Source organism: Aegilops tauschii, chromosome 2 (genome assembly GCF_002575655.3).
Source record: "Aegilops tauschii subsp. strangulata cultivar AL8/78 chromosome 2, Aet v6.0, whole genome shotgun sequence".
Taxonomy (NCBI): Eukaryota; Viridiplantae; Streptophyta; class Magnoliopsida; order Poales; family Poaceae; genus Aegilops; species Aegilops tauschii.
The window spans coordinates 36,224,555-36,240,358 of record NC_053036.3 but is presented as its reverse complement, the minus strand read 5'-3'; the positions used below and the strand labels follow the sequence as shown (position 1 = coordinate 36,240,358).

General features: G+C 47.0%; 1 protein-coding gene and 2 pseudogenes across 1 annotated transcript; 1 reads left to right on the top strand and 2 right to left on the bottom strand.

The window, feature by feature from the left end:
• Positions 1–1,451: 1,451 nt before the first annotated feature.
• LOC109737118 (putative FBD-associated F-box protein At3g50710) lies at positions 1,452–4,026 on the bottom strand (annotated as a pseudogene).
• Positions 4,027–4,394: 368 nt separating this feature from the next.
• Positions 4,395–5,633, bottom strand: LOC109737107 (uncharacterized; annotated as a pseudogene).
• Positions 5,634–11,502: 5,869 nt separating this feature from the next.
• Positions 11,503–15,490, top strand: LOC109737108 (F-box protein At1g80960-like). Its single transcript, XM_020296329.3, has 4 exons — positions 11,503–11,904; positions 11,940–12,753; positions 12,839–12,982; positions 14,552–15,490. Exons 1-4 carry the CDS (start codon positions 11,717–11,719, stop codon positions 15,074–15,076), a joined length of 1,671 nt encoding a protein of 556 aa, XP_020151918.1. The 5' UTR covers positions 11,503–11,716; the 3' UTR covers positions 15,077–15,490.
• Positions 15,491–15,804: the final 314 nt, after the last annotated feature.

The window sequence follows — 15,804 nt, the reverse complement described above, 5'->3', positions numbered from 1 at the left end:
ATTTTGGAACATCCTCAAACCCCTCGTCTACAAAGATGTTATAGGTTTCTGTCTTGGCACGGTCTGACATCGAACGTCTGAATTAATCCCTTATTCCTAAGGTCAAGGCAGCTGATAATATTCGTTTATTTAGACTTATTGTCTTAATTAATATTTTTCTCTAAGTTCCCAGTGAAATGCTTCGCCACTCAGCTTTCCCTAGTGGCCCACCGTGCGATTAGTAATACTCAAACCGCCTTCATTAAAGGTCGCTTTATTTTTGATGGGATCCTAACCCTCCATGAGATTATTCACGATATCCACTCTAGGGGGAGTGAAGCAATCATCCTCAAGCTCAGCTTCACAACTATGCACTCAAATGCACTTTACATTCTGCAATGGGTGGTAGAAAAATATATATAAATAAAAAGCCCAGTAAAGTTAACTTTAAAATTCAGAGAAGTTTCTAAAAGATAATAAAATTGCTATCGACAACCAATGTTAACTAACGCTTTTATGAAACAATTGTACTACAAAACTCAAATTGATGGGCAGTTATCTTGATGCATCTGACTTAGTTATTGATGTTTTATAATATATCATTTTGTTAACATCTTTTGTGAAGTTTCAAATTATTGTCCTTCAGGACATTGATGCGGTCTTCAATATGATGCTTTGAACATTAATTTCTACAAAAGTAAGTTGCTTTGGCAAAAAATTGTTATAAAATATTGAAAGGGCATTTCATGGTATATTCAGTAGTACCAATTTCATGTTCTCATTTTAATATCTTTTTCTGAACTTCCAAAATAACTGAAGTTCTGGGTTTGTCCTTACGTCAAACTTGTTTAAGTTTGACCAATTATTTTGGAACAGAGGAGGAATAGATAAGAAAGATTGATGACCACAGCTGTCCACACGTCATAGAAAAAAAAACAAATCTTATGTTGTCAATTTAAACCTCTTTTTTCAGAACTGATACGACTTTTTACAACCAGAAATGGCTCTCAAACAAACTACATCAGAAACCCAGAAATGGCGGCTTTCAGTTGATCTAAGAGGGGGAATGTCAGATTCCGCTACGGATCAAACAACCAAATCACAGATCACACAGGACAACGATAACGATAAGCTCCCGATATCAAGACCCTTCTATCAATTGGGGAATTTGCTACAGTAGAGTCTACAGATAAGAGCGAGGGTTTAGCTTTTGATACAATGGTTGGCAGTCGCGGGCGGGTGAAGGTAAATAGTGAATCACAACGGAAAAACTAACTATTAGCAGTTAAACGTGCAGTGTCTTCACCCCAGCCGTTGATCAGCATCCGCGTTGTCTCAGCCACCAGATGTCAGTTAACTGTAGCCGAACCGATACGCTACAGTTAACTGAATTTAAGCGACACTTGGGTTCAGAGTTCAGTTTCTGACAGGGAAACCCAGCAACTGCAAGGAATTGAACATGTCGCCACAAATGAAATGGTTCATGGAGCATACATAGATAGACCGGGAAACCGGTAAACACAGGTTACATGCAGGGCAAGCAAAATATCAGCTCATCAAGCGTCAAATTCGACGGACCATCACAAGGGCACTGGGCACGGCTAGCAAGAGACAGACACCATACTTACTTCACAGTTTGCATCAGAAAACAGCCAGCCCACTTCCCAATAGAAACTAAGCTCACCTGACCAACAATTGGGAAAAGGGGTCATGGAAAGAAAAATCTGCCCCATCTTTGAACCTCCAAACTTCACCTCCTGAAGGGCCGGTACTCCCACGGACAACCGTTTGGCAGGATTTACTCGCCTTGTTCCTGTAGCTGTATTTCACTTTGGCGTGCGCCTCCTCCGCCGAGAACGGTGTGAAGCTTGGATTGGCCATGGAAACAGATGCGGTCTTCAGCGCCCGCGCGTTCCGGAAGAAGAACTCCAGGAAGCCAACCTCACCTGGGTCCCCTCTGAACTCACGGATACTCATCATGTTGATGCGCGAGAGAACATTCTCAATGGGACCGGACTCTTCCCAGAACTTGAGGCTCAGGTGGTTACCAGCGGGTTTATCACATTTCTCACTCTGCAAAGAATAGATTAAATAAGTAAGGAGTTGGGAAAGCATTCAAGGAAGGTAGGCTGACGACATGGTGAATAAAGGAAGCCTCAAATTATATGTTGTTGGAGAACAGTAACACAACATAGCCTAGTCGAACAGAAAAGTAACAAAACATAATCTATAACAAATTAGAAAGTGAGGCAGCAGTGTTTCAGTCTACCGTCGAGGCCTTAAACAGGTGAAAGTATGGCAGAAGTATTCTCCAACACAAACTTCCATATGTGAGCCATGATGACCAGTTAATAATCTATCACTTAATCGGAGATAAGTGCCACTTATTGTGGCATCAGTGTAGTAGCACCAATTTGAAATGAGCAGTATAATGTACAGACCTCCCAAGAAACTGAAGACAGCAAATGTGCATTCCAGTAGGTCTGTACCGTATACCACTCGTGCCAAATAAGCATTACATGGTATGAGTAGCACATTTGGTACGAGCAGCAAATGTGTTACTCGTACCACGTAGGTACGAGTGCCAAGACATTTATATGTGTAGTTTAAACAGTTTGAAATAAGCATTGCATGCCATTTGCATCATCCACATTCCACATGCCATCTTGGTGAATAAGTATTTGAAAGAAGTGAAAAATCCATACAAATGCAAGCAGAACATGAATTGGAGATAAATACCAAAATATGTAGTCTCTCCGCGTTAGGAAAGCATCTTGGGCACCATCTTGACCTCATTGCGAACTCCGAAACGGACATTCAAGCTCAAAATCTTGACGCTTCTCACCATGGTGCTCGTGCTTGCTATCCCGGGCTGAGACTCCCTCAATTCAAGAAGGAATATGACACAATTGAGTCATGGGCATAATTGCTAGTAACTGAACAAATGGAGAAACCAGAGATGAGAGATGTACCATGATGATGGTGTCTCGGACCTGCATGACCTGACCTGGATCCAAGTATCCAAACACGTGCAGCTTGGGGACATCGCCAATCTTGAGTCTGCTGCACAAGCCACCAGCGATATTGCCAGATCCAAAAAGGATGAGCCGCTCGAGGCATGGAGCCTTTACCACGGCGATGTGCTCCATTTTCGAGCAGCTGATCTGCAGGCAGCGTAGGCTCTGGCTGAGGAGGCGGAGGCGCAACCCATTGATGGATCCCAGGATGTTGAGGACCTCCAGGACGGGGCTCCTGACGACGAGGGAGTCAACCACACCGTGCTCCATTTCGACGCTGCAGAGGCCGAGCTCGCGGAGGTGGGGGAAGGAGGCGCCACGCAGGGCAGCCGTGTCCGGCAACTTCCACAGGCCGAGGTAGAGGCGGGTGAGGGCGGTGATGGTGAAGAGCGTGGGCCGGAGGGGCACGTCGCGCGGCCACGGGCGGTTGACGAGGACGAGGTCCTGGACGCCCTTGGCGGCGAGAAGCTGGCCAGCGCGCGAGCTGGTTCCGGTACGCGCTCTGAGTGCAGATTAGGTGGATGCAGCGGAAGGGCCCCGGGTGCGCTTCGAGGATGTCGGAGATGGCGGTCGTGACGGCCGGCGAGTTGGCCGGGGTGGGGCGGAAGCCCTGGCCTTTGGGGAGGAGGAAGGAGTCGATGAGGACGAGGGGCGTGGAGGGCCAGAGCGCGCGCCAGCGGGAGGAGAGCACGGTGGTGCGCGCGGCGTCCTTGACGGGGAGGCGGGCGACGATGTTGCGCAGGGGCTCGTCGGGGAGGCGGCTGATGCGGTCGACGCCGTCGGAGGAGGCGGCGAGGGCGGGGAGCCGCGTGCCGGGGTAGACGGGGAAGCTGGGGAGGGTGGCGTAGATGTACGATAGGACGTTTTCTGCGGCCTGGTCGAGCTTGCGGGGGTCGCGACCCTGGCGCCGCGCATCGGCCGCCGTCGCTGGGTCGACGTTGGCGAATGGCGGCTGCTCCTGCTCGGCCATGGCCGTCGTCGGCGGCGGCGCCGGCGAGGGTTTGTGGATTTGGGGTTTCTGAGTGTCGTGTGTGTGTGTGTGGAGGCGACGCTCTCGGTTCTGTGCTTCGATGTTGGTTGGGCCAAAATTAACGGGCCATGAGTAGGGAACCCACTGGTCAGCCACCTTTCTTTTTTCAATTTTTTTTTTTAGCTGTGGTCGGCCACAAAAAAAATTGATCATTTGTAAGAGAAAAGCAATTCTCCATGAGCCGTTGATTTTGCTTGAAGATCCGATGCCATGCATTGATAGTTTGATACTGAGTTGGTTACATCTTTGTCTGACCACACGGAAGCATACTGTTCTGGATATGGTTCATCGTCGCGTGTAATGCACGTTTGGATATGGTTCAAGATGTTTTGTCGGCGGAAGCTTTGGCGCTCAAGCACGGCTTGTTCTTAGCTGAATCCATTGGTTGTAATAGAGTTGTTGTGAGTTCTGATAATAGTGAATTAATAGAAATTATGAAAAACGAGAGGCCCCTATAGGTATTGCTGCAACGATTTATCATGATTGTTTTTCTATGGAGTCAGACTTTGTTAGGGTTAAGTATGAGCATGCGAATAGGGAAACAAATTATGTAGCTCATGAACTAGCCCCGTTAGCTAAATTCCAGACCAGTAGGGTTTGGTTGGATGATCGTCCCCCCTCTATTGTACCTCTCATGGTGAATGATGTAACATTATTATCTATTGAATAAAGAGGTTAAAAAATACTGTTCTGGCCAGATCCAAAAAGGATGAGCCGCTCGAGCGCGAGGCATGGAGCCTTTACTACGGCGACGTCCTCCATTCTCGAGCAGCTAATCTGCATGCACCGCAGGCTCTGGCTGACGAGGCGGAGGCGCAGCCCCTTGCATCCCAGGATGTTGAGCATCTCCAGCGCGGGGCTCCTGGCGACGAGGGAGTCGACCACGCCCTGCTCCATTTCGAAGGAACCCAGGCCGAGCTCGCGGAGGTGGGGAAAGGAGGCGCTACGCAGGGCGGCCGTGCCCGGCAACTTCCACATGCCGAGGTAGAGGCGGGTGAGGGTGGTGACGGCGAAGAGCGTGGCCAGGAGGGGCACGTCGCGCGGCCACGGGCAGTTTACGAGGGCCAGGTCCTGGACGCCCTTGGCGGCGAGGAGCTGGAGCCAGCGCGCGAGCTCGGCACGGTGCGCGTTCATGTAGCTGCAGACGAGGTGGACGCAGCGGAAGGGCCCCGGGTGCGCGTCGAGGATGCGGGAGACGGCGGCGGTGACGGCCGACGAGCTGGCGGGCTTGGGCGGCCAGCCCCAGGCTTCGGGGTGGAGGTGGGCGTCGGCTAGCACGAGGGGTGTGGAGAGCCAGACCCGGCGCCAGTGGGAGGAGAGGACGGCAGCGCGCGCACGGCGTCCTTGACGGACGGGAGGCGGGAGACGATCTTGCTCAGGAGCTCGGGCAGGAGGCGGCTGATGCGGTCGACGCCGTCGGGGGAGGCGGAGGAGGCGAGGGCGGCGAGCCGCGTGCCCTCGTAGACGGGGAGGCTGGGGAGGTTGGCGTAGATGTAGCACAGCATGCTCTCCGCAGCTTGGTCCAGCCTGTGCGGGTCGCAGCCCTTGCGCCGTGCATCGGCCGCCGTCGCTCGGTCCATGTTGAAGAACCGTGCCTGCTCGGCCATGGCCGCCGGCGAGGGTTTGCGGATCTGGAGCTTCGGAGTGGCGACTGGCGAGCTGAAAAGGAGTGTGGAAGCAAAAGGAGTGCGGGTGTGAACTTGCTTATATATAGTGCTCGGCTGGGCTGGATGGTGGCCCTAAGGTTTGGTTGTTTGGTTGGGCCGAATTCCGACACAGGGTTGCTAACGGGCCCATGAGCATGGACCCACCAGTCAGCCACTCATTTGGTCTCTTTTGTTAAGCCGTCTTAATCTCTACTCCTATAAAAATCTGAGTTGGTGGTGATGCTGTGTTTGCAATCCCAAATTTGTCCATCAGATCTGAATCCGACGCATGGGAGACAATCCCACCCCACATTTGCACAAACACCCTTCTTCTTTACATCCTGCTGTATCTATCTCCACCACATCCCACCAGAGGCAGATCCTTCCAGAAAAGAGGAGAAACAATGGAACCGAGTTGGTCGTTGGTGGCCGCTGCCTCTGACCCGCCGCCGGCGCCGGCTGCACCGGAGGCCTCGCCTGACTCTCCGCCGCAACAGCCCCACCACTCACTACCACCTCCACCTCCTCTTCCCCTCCTCCCCGTCGTCTCTTCTTCCGCCTACCCCATCTCCTTCTACGCCGATGTCGGCAAGTACGCCGCATGCGTCGTCCACCCCCCAAGTTCGTGACCCCTCTTCCGCCTCCTTCGCTGATGCAGCAGCGCCTTCGCCCACAACCTCGCCTACCCCATCTCCTCTGGGGCGACGTTGACAAGTATGCCCCCGGCGTCGTCCGCCCCCAATTCTGCAACGCCTCTCATGCAGTGGCCTAGCCGCCCACAACCACCACCTCTTCCTCCCTCCTGATGCGCTTCGCGTCCATCCAATTCGAGTACGAGCTACTCCCCGAGGGCCACTACCCCACCTGCAATTGAAACGCCACACACGAGCTCCACACCCGTGTCCTCCTTCAGTGGAATCCGTCTAGGAGATGCCGATCCGGTGTGATGGTTGCCATGGAGGTAATATGCGTTGCAATTGCTTCCCATTCCCAATTCTAATTTCAGTTTTTGCATCACCCAAAGTTCAAATCCACGTGCCCATCTCAAACCATATAGAAACGACTATGTAGCCCAATATAAAGTGGGCAGGGATATGGGACTCACGTTTGCTGAAACTAGACCCCAAGAAGCCACACAATATTCAGAAAGAATGAAGTGTGAGGAGGTATGATTCATTGCCATTCGCTGCTTCGTGAACGACAAAGGTATGGCTATGGACGAATAGTAAAATCTTCTTTATTTCTCGTCAACCCTTGCTTCATCTTTGTTACCCAATCTTTACTTGTGCAATTTCATATATGTAATGGAACTGTCTTCAATTGTATCCATAAGCGATGTCCACTACGACAGTGTTTGGTTCCAATTTATTATCCAGAATCTTCTTGTGGAATGAAATTTTGAGTATTGGAAATGTTTGTGTATGCCTTCCTGAACCGGTATTTTGATACGGCGAATCTAATATAAATAGTCGACAAAGAAGTTCTCAACATGTAGTCCAAGGTGTGAATCAAGTACAATTTGGTGGCTGTAAATATTCAATCTATCTAACTAGGGCGAGTCATCTAAAATTGCTACCCATATATTGTTCTGAAGTTTGTGCAAAGGACTTTCAGAAAAATATAACTTAGATACTTGTTTTATTGCTCATGATATTTTAAAAAAATCATATGCTTGTTTTGATTATTTTTTGGTAGTTCTTTTTGTTACTTTCTCTGTTCAAAACTTTTGGATGACACCTATACAAGGCCTCTTTTTCATCGACGCCCCTTCTCTGCTTGGTAGCTCCACATCTAAATTTTTAGGTCACATCCCAACATTTGTTTCCTTGTTGTGTGTTCTCGGCATCTTTTTTTTTCAAGAAACCCGGTTGTTGTATAATAAAGTTATAAGAGGTCCAGTACTAATTTTTTGTATGTGTATGTACATGTGCACTCGCCCCATCTATATACGCATGATTTCAAAGCATGTTTTACTGTACATTTTCTTTCTTTGCTTGGTACAAAATGTGTTGCAAGTATTGTTCCCTGTTCTTTTGCTTTGTTTAAATATACTACAGACCCTCTACAGGCTCATTTTTTCCCCTTTGTCTGAATATAACCCAGATAGTTATGTATGCAGTAGTGATTATCTGATGTTCTTTTAGGTGAACAGATAGGCAAAATATAATGATAAATGGCACATATTTACATACCTTAGGCATCTATGAGGCCATGGAATAATTTGTCAAGCATAGTATGCCCTTTGCTCAAAACATATGTGCCATTTATCATTATATTTTGCCCATTGGTGGAATGTTGCATTGTATAATGCTCTCATCCATGGAGAGATTACATATGCACGAAATGGGTGGCATATCAGGGTATGGCTAACAGGTTAAGCCCAAGGCTGAAGGATGAAGTCAATAGTTGTCGCAAGTTTCCACGTGTGCGTGGACGGATTCTATTTGATGCATGTTATATATCCCCTCAATATAGGATAGAGCAAGCAATGTGAAAGGTGAGTAGGGAGAACAAGAATTCTTTCTACAAGGCAAAAATGGAGAAGAACATGTTTGGCTTAGTAGGCAAAAATGGCTCTACCATTTGTTTGGTTGTGTTTGAGATGTACCTATCGACAATGTAACATCTTACCTATCGACAATGTAACATCACTTCAGTCAATGTCTTGGTATATTTTTTGTTTTCTGTAGCAAGGTACATATCCTTATTATCTCTCGGTATATTTTCTTTTTATTGTCCATGGCAATACGGGTTTCTGACTATGAAATAAATTCATTTAATCTTGTGTTTGAGATGTACCTATCGACAATGTAACATCTTACTAGTTACTGTAAACTCCTTGTTTTGCCCGTTTGGGATCTTGTGCTTCAAATGTTCTGCTTCAAACATTAACTTGTTTCTTTTTTTTAGGCGGGAAGAGGAAACTAAAGGCATGTTCTGAAACACCCCAGCTCCCAATTTAAAAAACCGGACCGGGAAGAACCGAGACAAGCAATGCCAACAGTTTTATAAGCTAATCAGACCGTTTTGCAAAACGGACCGGACATAACCGATTGAACCGGCCGTTTTTTGCTTGAACCGGAAGAAAAACTAAAACTGGTAGTTCGCGCTAGAATCATTACGAATGACGAAGAATAATTGTGTCCCCTGGGGGTCAAACAACCAAATTGCCCATCCAACTAAGTTGTCAAAGGATAGAAACTTAATAATATATGTGACATACTTTTACATATTTTCATGGCTTGCAAAACCATAAAATTAACCCGTGAACCGGCGGTCCGACTAGTAAAAAACTGAACCGGTGGTGTCACGGGTTCAATCACTGGTCCGGTTTTTAAAACTAAGCTCTGTGACGCTAAGTATTGCTCTTGATCGAGGGGAAGGGGGGCGATGCATATGGGCGGAGGCCAACATTCTCGGGGCGAGGAGTGGGCGGCGGCGGCGGCGCGAGAACTTCAAATGGAGCATTAAAAGGTTTAATACGAGAGCTTTAGAAACTTGTATGCTGATTTTATCAATAAATGTATGAAATCAATGCTCATAAATTTGAAATGTAAAAAAAAACATATTCTTAGGACACGGATTTGGTGAACATGGTTCCATGCGCAACCCTTGTGAATAGTAAATTCAAAAAAAAATACTAGAAATAAAATAAAAAATCTTAATATTTTTTTTAATATACATAGTCATCAAAATCGAAACTTGTACGCTGATTTACTCGCATATGAAGTTTCATGGTAATCGGGGCAAAAATGACAAAATCGAAACTATATTAGAAAACACTGTTTGATGAATAGTATGATCCCAATTGTATTTTCTTCACTAAGAATACCATGGGTGTCAGTACATCACGAAACTTCACACGTGGGTAGAATGGTCGACTAAGTTTCATACTCCGAAATTTCAGATTTGTTTAATTTTTTCCTAGTATTTTTTCAAATTTACTATTCACATGGGTGCGCGTGGAACCATCACTAGTAGAAAAAGGGCCTTTAGTCCCGGTTCATAAGGGCCTTTAGTTCCGGTTCTGGAAACCGGGACTAAAGGGTCGTTACTAAAGCCTCCCCCTTTAGTTCTGGTTCTTACACGAACCGGGACTAAAGGCCCTCCACGTGGCCTCTGCCTGGAGGTCCACCTTTAGTCCCGGTTGGTAGCACGAACCGGTACTAAAATAAATTTTTATGATTTTTTTTTTTGAATTTTTTTGAAAAGTTTTTTTTATTTTTTATTTTCAAATTTCTGAATTATTTTAACCTCTAATCTCTAATCACCCCTCATCACTACTCAATTTAACCTCTAATCTCTAATCACCCCTCATCATTCCAAATCATCTAACTTTCCGGACGGTCACCCATCCTCTCACTACTCCAGCCTGAGCACGCTTAACTTCTGGGTTGTATTCTCCCTCGTTTCCAAGTGTGCACTTGTTGTTTTCCTGACAATAGTAAGATGTCAATCCTATTAACCCTCAGGAATTTAGCTTGAGCATGAAGTCACACATTTCTCTGTTTGAGTTTGAAACCATTGTTCTAAAACAAAATAATTATTTAGTAACACTAATATTTTTTGAATAACTAGTTTGACCATAGTTTGACCACAGTTTGATCAGATTTGACCAAAATTCAAAAAAACTGAAATAATTATTTCGTAACGCTAATATTTCTTGAATAATTAGTTTGACCATTGTTTGACCACAGTTTGACCACAATTTGACCAAAATTCAAAAAAACTGAAATAATTATTTAGTAACACTAATATTCTTGAATAATTATTTAGTAACACTAATACTTCTTGAATAAGTAGTTTGACCATAGTTTGACCAGATTTAACAAAAATTCAAAAAAAAACTAAAATGTGAGCATAACTTTTTTTCCTTTTAGAATTTGAGGATTCTAAAAATTTGCAAACAGGCCGTAGGTGGTCAAAATCGGATGCGGATTTTCGTGCTGAACATTTTGATATATTATACGTTTTTTTTCTGACATCTTATGCAAAAGTTATAGCCGTTTTACATTTTCCCTACACTTTTTGCAAAACATGTCCAAATTTAAGTTTTTAAATTTTCCTAACTAGTACATGTAGTAACATAACTACATCTGGAAGGATTTCAATTTTTGAAGTTTTTATCATTTTCTTTTGCTTTTTACAAAACTGAAAAGGCGATCCACAGGGGGGTAGAGTTTGAAAATGGGACCTTTAGTACCGGTTCGTGCCATGAACCGGTACTAATGGGCATCGCACCCTTTAGTCCCGGTTCGTGGCACCAACCGGGACTAAAGGTCCCATTTGAACCGGGACTAATGCCTGTACGGTGCCCTAGCTGCTCGAACCGGGACTAATGCTCACATTAGTCCCGGTTTGTAATGCAACCGGGATTAATGCTCTTTTCTGGCCGAACCAAAGCCCTGTTTTCTATTAGTGCATGTTCATACGGGACGTGGAGGTGTGTCTCTGGCTGATCTCACAGGGTTTGATCGGTGGTCGTTTTTGGTGGATTTACTCGGATCCGGTCTTCGTTTGTCTACGTTCATGTGTCTTCAGGTCGGATCCTTTTCATCGGCACCGGTTGCTGCACTGGTGTGTTGGGTTTAGCATGATGACTTCTCGACTGTCTTCCACAAGAAGTTTTGCCCTGCTCTGGCGAGGGAGGGAGGGATGATGACGACACGTCCTAGTTTCCAGTGTTTATAGTCGTCGCTAGGTAGTCTACGGATCTGAATGTAAATTTTATAATTTATGGTGTTCGTTTTACTGCTATGATTGAAGATGAATAGACTTGAAATTTTCTCAAACTTTTTTAGAAAGAAATGATCTGGTGGAGGAGTTTTTTTTTGAGAACTTGGAGCAATGATTAACTAATTATGGAGAGTTAAAAAAGAAACAAATTAGTTTTTTTAGACAAAAAACAAATTAGTAGCAGTCACAAACTCGTGGGCGCTGAATTTGGCCCAACTAAGCTTACGAGCCTCCAGAGAGTCACGGACCAGTCTCCCATTTCACTCACAGCTCGCTGGGAAAGCCCCAAACCCTCGCCGCCGACCACCATGGCCGGCCGTACGCCGTTCACCAACTTGGACCCGGCGACGGCGGCCGACCTGCGGCACCTGGGCTTCGACCCCCACGAGCTGGACCGCGCCACGGAGCAGCTGCTCACCTACATCTGCACCGAGCTCCTCCCCATCGCCCCGCCCGTCTCCGACGCCCCCCGCGCCGCATCTTCTCCCGCCTCCTCATCACGGAGGCCGCGCACGACCCCGCCATCCCCACCAGCGTCGACCGCATCGGCGTCCTCCCCGACGCCCTCCTCCGCAGAATCGTCTCCCGCCTCCCCATCGCGGACGCCGCGCGCACCGCCGTCCTCGCCTCCCGCTGGCGCCGGCTCTGGCTGTCGACCGAGCCCGTCCTCATCGACGCATTCCTCCGGCCCGACGACCACGCCAACTCGCCGGCCATCGCCGCCGCCGTCTCCGGCATCCTCGAAGCGCACCCCGGGCCCTTCCGCCGCGTGCACCTCACCCGCTGCCGCATGGGCGCGCACCAGGCCCAGCTCGCGCGCTGGCTCCAGCTCCTCGCCGCCAAGGGCGTCCGCGAGCTCGTCCTCGTCAACCGCCCGTGGCCGTGCGATGTGCCCCTCCCTGACACGCTCTTCACCATCAGCTCCCTCGTCCGCCTCTACATCGGCCTCTGGAAGCTCCCGGACACGGCCGGCCTGCGTGGCGCCTCCTTCCCCAACCTCCGCGAGCTCGGCATCTGCACCGTCGTGATGGAGCAGGGGGACGTCGAAACCATCGTAGCCAGCAGCCCCGTCCTGGAGGTCCTGAGCATCCAGGGAAGCCACAAGGGGCTGCGCCTCCGCCTCGTCAGCCAGAGCCTTCGGTGCGTGCAAATCTGCAGCTCTGTTGTGGAAAATGTCACGGTGGTGAAGGCTCCATGCCTCGAGCGGCTCATCCTGCAGGGAGGTCGGCATGCTGCTAGTGGCATGTGTACCATGGTCAGCATTCTTGATGCCCCCAAGCTACATTTCTTTGGATTCTTGGGGCCAGGCAATCATGTCCTGGGGATCGGAGGCACCGTCATAATGGTGAGTATCCATTTGTGCAGTTGTCACTGTGGGAGCTCCATGAGTTAAATGTGCCATCTTTGTTCTTAAATTGGGTGAATTTCAGGCTGGGATAAAGGAGAGTGCGGCCACCATTGTCGCAAGCGTTAAGATCCTGAGCTTAAATGTGCGTTTTGGACTCCCCAATGAGGCAAGGATGGTGCCCATGTTCCTTAAATGCTTTCCCAATGTCGTGCGACTACATATCATGGTAATTTCCACCAATTCAAGTTTTAGTTTTACGTGTTATTACTTGTAAATGGTGTGTGTTCTGATTGAATGCATAGGTCTTTCAAGTCATTTATGCATCACAGCTCTTTATGGTGAATGCTGATGATTATGCAATTTTACCACATGTTAAGGTGCCATTCATTGTCAGCGATTATGTCTTCTTTATACGTTGACTATATAATTCTGGGGATTGCATGCTCATCTTCTTATGCTATTTTACCAGTTTTTGTTTCTATTGCTTTGCTTCTTGAATTCTGGCATGTCCAGATCTTTTTCTGGAACTCAGCATCTAAATGTTCGTTTGCTTATTTCACACTGATGCATTTGAGCTGTTGCAAGCTAGTAGCAACATGGCAATCCTGCTAAGCTTATTTCACACTGATGACAGATACATATGGTAATCTTGCACATTGCTGTCTACAGTTTCTTAGTGGTCTGTATGATATAACACAATACCAAAGTTTTAAATCACTGGCAATTCCATTTCGTGGCAGCTTGTCCGAAACGCTACGCAATAGTGGCCGCTAAGCCATTTAGCGGCAGCTAGTACATGGATATTTTCAGCAGGAAAACAGGGTATTTTCAGCAGGAAAACAGAGGATTGCAGTATATACTTAGACATAAACTGAAACAAGCATCACCAACTACAACTTACAAACAAGCATCACTAGTTCACAAACATGGGAACCAAGAGCCTGCCATGTTCTGGTTCCAAATGAAAACTTAAACGTGATCACGGGCCTCGCGGCAGATCAGGTAATTTTGGCCATAGCATCGCGGGAAGCATCCCAGGCAGCGATTGCGCCGCAATAGCTGCACTTTCGCGGGTGATTTTAATCTGTGCATAATACTAGTTGCATCAGTTCAGGAATGTATATCCGATTTTTTAATATTGAAAGTTTGCAGCCTCATTTCTTTCTTCTTTTATGCATGGACGATAATCATGAGAGGCCGAATAACGCACGCACCATCTTAGTTTTTGTATTTTTTTTATCTCGGCACTGCTAGCTGCTACTTGGTTGTTGGCACTTTCTGCTGGTTTCATCATGCACATGAAAGCATTTAGTTATGTATGTGACATACTGTTTTTAGAGTTGAGCATTCTCATGTAATTTATGAACCTGAGCTGCCAAAAGTAAATCTCCCTTGTTCACGAAAAGACGCACTTTCGTAATACTGTTACCTTATAATTATAATTTCTTCTTCTTCTGAAACAGCTAATAGCAACTGTGGACCAATGTATCTGAGGAGCTAATTCATGTTTTACTTACATTCCTACCAATTTCCTCTAGATATTACATGTAATAATTGTTCTTTCATGCAGCAGATTTTATCACTTGTAGATTATTTGTTCTGATTGATTTGCACAGACCTGTCAAGTGAATTACCATCAGAGCTATTTACTGTCTATGTTTTCTTCTGCTGTGAAAAGTGAATCCCGTATGTAGTTATTCAAGCAACACATGTTAAGGCTTTCTTAATTCACCAAATGTGTGCACCTCCCTCAGTTTCTCTCCAATTATTAACTGATTTGATCTCTTTTTTCCAGTCCAGAAAATGTAATGGGTCTACTGGTAAGCCCAGCCTCAATTTCCAGGAGGGTCCCACTGAAAGTGCTATGTTGCACATCAAAGAGATGTATTTTCGTGAGTTCCGAGGGGAGCAAGGCGAGGTTGCCTTCCTCAAGTCGATCTTCCCAAAGGTGCTGGAGACCGCGGTGATTATAATGGCAAATCCAAGCTTCACGCCATTTTCAGTAGCCGTGGCGTTCTCCAAACTGAAGGAGGCTTCTGAGGTCATAAGGTGCTGCCAAGTGCTGCTTCTTAAGAGTACAGGGCCCGAAGGAGGCAAAGCATGGAGCTTTAAAGAAGGAAGTGATTTTTCATGCGAGGACCCTTTCTCAACAGTGGAGAGCAGCTTGTTCACTCCGGAGCAGTCGAAGTTTATTGGATTTGATGAAGTAGGAAACAGGCATGACGCCTGCTGCACAATGCCTGTGAGGAGTGGAAGATCTTTGGATGTGCTGAACTATGAACTGGGCATGGTATCTGCTTCTTTTGGTAGCCGCCCCTGACTTTGGTGGCCTTACATCGCAAACTTTGCGTCGATTTGTGGCCTGATTGATACTGGAATTGGTATTTTGCTTGCTGTCTAATCTGTGCCATCAGTTTCCCTAAGTTCCCTCCTTCAAATGTGTGTTCCACCTGGCAGCATGTTCCAGGACATGCAGATTTGCATCTTCTCACCCCGGTTGAGTTGACAATCAGTTCAAAGATATATGCATGTATGATCATAGAGTGCTCCGATGAATCACAAGTAGAATTAGAGCCTTGCCATTCCTTTCAGGCCTTCCACATATCTGAAAGGGCTTTTGCTGCTTTGCATGTTACTGTGAATCACAAGTAGAATTTTACCTATGGGTCGCATATTCACATGCCTGTCCCTTTTATCTTGTAGCGTTATGTTAGAATAAGATATTCTTCGTTTGCACGAGAGGTTTTGCATGTAATTGTGTGCTTATCTCCTAGTACTAGATCCTATGGTCGTGTGCTTACCTCTTACAAATACAGCTGGTAAGAGCGCCGGGCGCCTCAAACCGGCCTCATACGCCCGGGCGGGCCGCCCGGACACTTTTTTTGACTCAGACAACCCCCTCAAACGCCCGGACTGACTGACACCCCTTATATATCCGGCCCAAATAGGGGCGGATATGGGGGCGCCCGGGTACGTCCGCCACGTCGGACCCAACAACCCCCCACCCCCTCCCACCCCAAATTGCACCAAATCCCCCCCCCCACCCCG